This window comes from Plasmodium fragile (genome assembly GCF_000956335.1).
Source record: "Plasmodium fragile strain nilgiri unplaced genomic scaffold supercont1.35, whole genome shotgun sequence".
Lineage (NCBI taxonomy): Eukaryota > Apicomplexa > Aconoidasida > Haemosporida > Plasmodiidae > Plasmodium > Plasmodium fragile.
This window is the reverse complement of record NW_012192615.1, coordinates 254,932-259,527: the sequence shown is the minus strand read 5'-3', so window position 1 is coordinate 259,527 and position 4,596 is coordinate 254,932. Positions and strand designations below refer to the sequence as shown.

The 4,596-nt window shown below is 45.5% G+C and overlaps 1 protein-coding gene across 1 annotated transcript; it reads right to left on the bottom strand.

The window, feature by feature from the left end:
- Positions 1–414: 414 nt before the first annotated feature.
- Positions 415–4,152, bottom strand: AK88_03228 (uncharacterized protein; the record flags this gene model as incomplete). Its single annotated transcript, XM_012480849.1, has 1 exon — positions 415–4,152. The coding sequence occupies one exon, from the start codon at positions 4,150–4,152 to the stop codon at positions 415–417; it is 3,738 nt and encodes a 1,245-aa protein (XP_012336272.1).
- Between the last annotated feature and the right edge of the window lie 444 nt (positions 4,153–4,596).

The following is a 4,596-nucleotide window of genomic DNA, read 5'->3' as shown; positions in this document are numbered from 1 at the left end:
TGCTCGTTTGTTGCAGTTCTACTGAGACTGCCAACCAACCAAGCGGCAGCACTTCCCCTCGCGCACACGGGTCTACACATATAGACCTTTGCGAACGCCGCGCACACACAAAGAATAAGGAGGGTCTCCAACAAATCAGTAGGAGAGTCGCGTGCGCCTCGGGGGAGATAACAAAAAAAAAAAAAAAAGGAAAAAAAAAAAAAAACCAGAACATACATACATATACATTTACACATATATTTATATTTGTATGTATATATATGGGCGTCTGAAGACGGAGCAAAATTGAAAAAAATGCGAAAACTGAAATGTGTGGGGGCAAACCCTGAATGCCAGTCGGGTGGGCACCTTCATGGGGTGCAAATTTTGTGTACGCCTGGGACCCAAACGCCATTCGTTCACCGCTTCTCCACTTCACCGCAGGATCGGGCGCAACTTGCTGAGCTCGCGCAGGAAGGGGTGGACGAACTTTTTCCGGCGCCTTCGGGAATCCCTGCGGATAGTCGTCGCCTTCGGGTGCACGTTCCAAACCATGATGGTGTGGTCATCCGAGGCAGACACCATGTAGGGGAACTTGGAGCTCGCCAGCGGCCATATAGCAATGCTCACGGTGGACGCGTGCCCATTTATCACGTCCAGAAGAAAACCCTTGGTTTTGTGCCAAATATATATTAAGCTGTCCTCACTGCCGCTAATAACATAATCCTCCTTCTTACCCCCAAAGGTGGAGTGCACGATGAACCTCCCTTGCTTGTGTCCTCGATAGGTCTGAATAATGTACCTGTGCTTCACATCCCACAATTTCACAGTGGGTCTCTGGTCGGCTATGTTTACCAGGATATGATTATACAAACTGGAAGCACACACAGATGTGATAGTATCATATTCAGGCAAAATGTATAACTCTTTTTTTATAGCAAAATCAATCACCCGTACGTTTTTATCAGATGGAACTGCAATTAAGTACTTTTCATTGTTCGTGAAAACAAAATTCTGTATCCTTGTGCTAAACGACCACACGTACAGGACGGAAAAGCCCTTCAATTCTCTGTTCAACTTTGTGCAATATATTTTTTTGTCGAAGGCAGATGATATGATTGTAGAGTCATCCTTGGACCAGTAAATCGATGTGATAGGCCCATTGTGCATTGTCAGGCTTAATTTCTTCTTATTACTTTTTGGACTCCAAATGATAATGTTAGAATCGTTCGAACCAGACACTAGGTACTTACTGTTGTGACTCCAAATGACGTAACTCACTCCGTCCAAATGACCATTCCATTCCCTTAGCTTGTTAAATGGGTAAAGTCCCTTCCAAAGAATTATGCTCTTGTCTTTGCTTGCCGACGCAATGTACTTTCCATTCCTCGACACATTCACGTACCACACCTCATCCTTATGACCTTGCAAAATTTTGATGCAGTAATACGGTAGCTTTATTTTTTTACATTGGTGATTTTTTAGCAATGACAATGTAAACGTTTTTCTGCCACCCTCCTCGCACATGCTGCTGTGAGTTCTGTCTTGTCGGGTAAATTCCTTTCTCCTTTCTTCTCGCATTTCTTTTTCTTCGTATTTTTCCCCTGGGTGTACGTTGCGATAATCCTCGCCCTCCTTCAAGTGCAGTGTCTCTTCTGCACCCACGCATCCTCCAAGGGGCGCCATGTCCCCCTTTGTAGTAGCTCTGTCAGTTTCGTGTCCCCTATCTTGCCCTGTTAAGAGTCCCTTCTCCTGTGCACTAACAAATCTGTCCTTCGAATTAATCACATTCTTAGCACGGGATATCCTACTACCTTGTTGGATTTTGTGTTTTCCAACGGACAGCTCACTTGGAGTTTTCCCCACGGTGATCTCTCCCTTCTGATGTTCACTGGTGGATCCCTTGAGGGTACATATTTTGGGCCCGCTACTTGCTATCTTCGCGTACTTTCTGCATGCTGTCGACTTGGCGCTCTTCATGATAGTATCCTTGAGGCAGGGGAAGGGTTTGGCGAGCAGTGTGGCCGAGGTGGTCATTTTGGCGTTGGCACTAACATGCGCACTGCTGCTCGTGCTGCCCCCCGTCAGCGACGTGTGGCCCTCCTCGCCTGGCGAGGAGCGCGCCGCTACTGCCTCTCTCGGTAGCAGCGCAGACTTGAGCCTTGTGCTCTTTCTTACGGGCTGCCCACTGGTTACGTTAAACTGGTTTTCTCCTACGAGTTCGTCGTCCCAAAGGAGGGTAGTCGTGTTTGTGTAGTTGCCAGGCTTATCTGGCGGCGGATCATTCAGCAGCGTTTCGTTGGAGGTGAGTCCGCAGGGAATACCCTTATCCTCACTCGCGTCCTCTACCCCGACATAGGCGTCTGATCCTCCGAAGTCTGCATGGGCACTGTTCGGATTTGCCTTGTGGTAATACATGGAGCACTCCCTCCCCACGTTCTGGTGGTACCTAGAGAACTCACTTGCACAAAAGTTCACTCCATCCTCGTCCTTGCCATCCTTCTTTTTATTTACACATGACTTCGTGCCACTGTCCACTTCGTTATTGTCATCTGATTTTTTCTGTTTCTTAAATTCATATATTTTGGCTTGGCACGCTGCGCTGTAAGAGGTGGTCGGCTTAACTCGCGCCATTTTATGCGCTTTGGCGTTCGGATCGGCTGAGTCCGTGACGTCTGCAACACTTACTCCATTTTGCACATTCATCGCGTTTGCGGTGTCCAACTCTTCGCGTCCCTTCTTCTCCTGCAAGAGCGCACTTATGAGCTTCGCCTCAGAGAAGTTATTATGGAACAAGCAATTGTCCACCTGGTACTTCAGCGACTGGTGCAACAAAATGGCTAATCTCCTCGGAGGAAGAATAATGTGTTCAGGTAACAAGCGATTCATTTTTTCAAACAGTAATTTACGTGAATTCTTAACCTTTGTCTGGTAATTTTGTTTTCTCTTTTTTGTCAAGTGGGCACTATTCATGGACATAAAAAATGTTGTGCACTCGTGTAATCTGTTGTAGGTATCCTCATCGAAGCAAAATTTGGCTAGCTTGTTTCTTAGACACCTCAGAGCAGCAAAGTACTTCCCTTCATATAGGTACTCTATAAAGCATTGCTCATATAGTAGGAACGAAATTGCCTTTATGATTCTTTTATGTACACGTATGCTTTTCAAGTTACGCACTGCATTTTTCCATTTCCCTGCTAGGACATTCTTGTGTAGTTCTTTCACTATTGGTTGCTCCAATTCGATACCACTTTCTAACTCCAAATATTTGGCTGATTTTTTATAGCCCATATTTTTTATGGCTTGTATTAGGAGAAGGATTACGTCTTTCTTTAGAAGTCCTTCCCATAGGGAATCGCCGCTGCTAAGTTTATGGTTCCCTTCACTGGCTCTTCTGCGTTTGTGGTTTCTGCCTCGGTTGGAGGCGCGGCTTGAGCTGCCGTAGCTGCCATGGCTCTCACTGTAGTCGCTACTTCGGTTGCCGCAGCAGCTGCTACTACAGCTACTGCTAGGCGGGCTGCAGTAGCATCTGCTCTCGCTGCTCTGACTGCTAGTGTACCGCCTGCTACAAATTTCATCATCGCGGCTTCCACCGTCTCTTCCGCTATGATCCTTATCGCTATCACCCAGTCCGTATTCCCTTCTTTTTTTTTTTTTTTTCTTCCCATTACCCTTGATCTCTCCTCTGGTGAGTTTTTTTCCCCGGATTCTCTTCAGTTTATTCACCCCGTTTCCGTGTCGACCATTCTCCAAGCCTTGCTTGTCCTGATTCCCACGCTCTGGGTAAACTTCCTGTCCATTTCCCACAGCAACATCCAAATAAAACTGGGACTCGTTCGGGTGGGTCCAACTCATGTCGGGATTATTACATACATGAAGAAGGGCACTACCATCTTGAGTGTACGAGCTCATTCCACTGGAAGTTGCTTTGTCCAAGCTAATCTGTTCATCGTACATTGCACAGTGGTTACTTGATACATTGTCTACGCCCTCTTGTGTGTATTCATTTTTATGTACCTTCTTCGTGCGGAACGAAGTGGACGCAATTCCATTCTGATTATTGCCTTCCAAAGAATTTAACATATTCCACTGCTTGAATTTTTTCTTAATAACATGACTTGTTTCCTCCTGTCTTTTTCTTTTTTCGCGATTAATGATGCTTGTTGCATTCATAACGATTATGAGAGGGGGGATGTACTTATTGTCTGCTGTGGAGGGTCACATTAAAGCGCAATATAGCTATACACATATGTGTGTGCGTCGGCAACATGCGGAGGGAGGCATAACGTGTGCGAGGCTATAGCCTACTCTAGGACCTCCTTTCGGAATCCGCGAAAGGGAGGGTGACGATTCAACAAAATGGCAAACTCGTTTGCAGCAGGAGCTGCCGATGGGATTGAACGGGGGGCTTAATAATTGTGAAAAAAAACGAAAAAAAAATATACAAAGAAATAGCCAAAAATCACGATATTTTACCTTAACCGTTCATGCAAAAAGAGATATCTTTTTGTGCCCTCTCCCATACAAGAAAAAAAAAAATTAGCACAAGTAAAACAGATAAAAAACGCAACACACGTAACACAGCTAAAACGCTCAATACATGTAATAAACGTAATT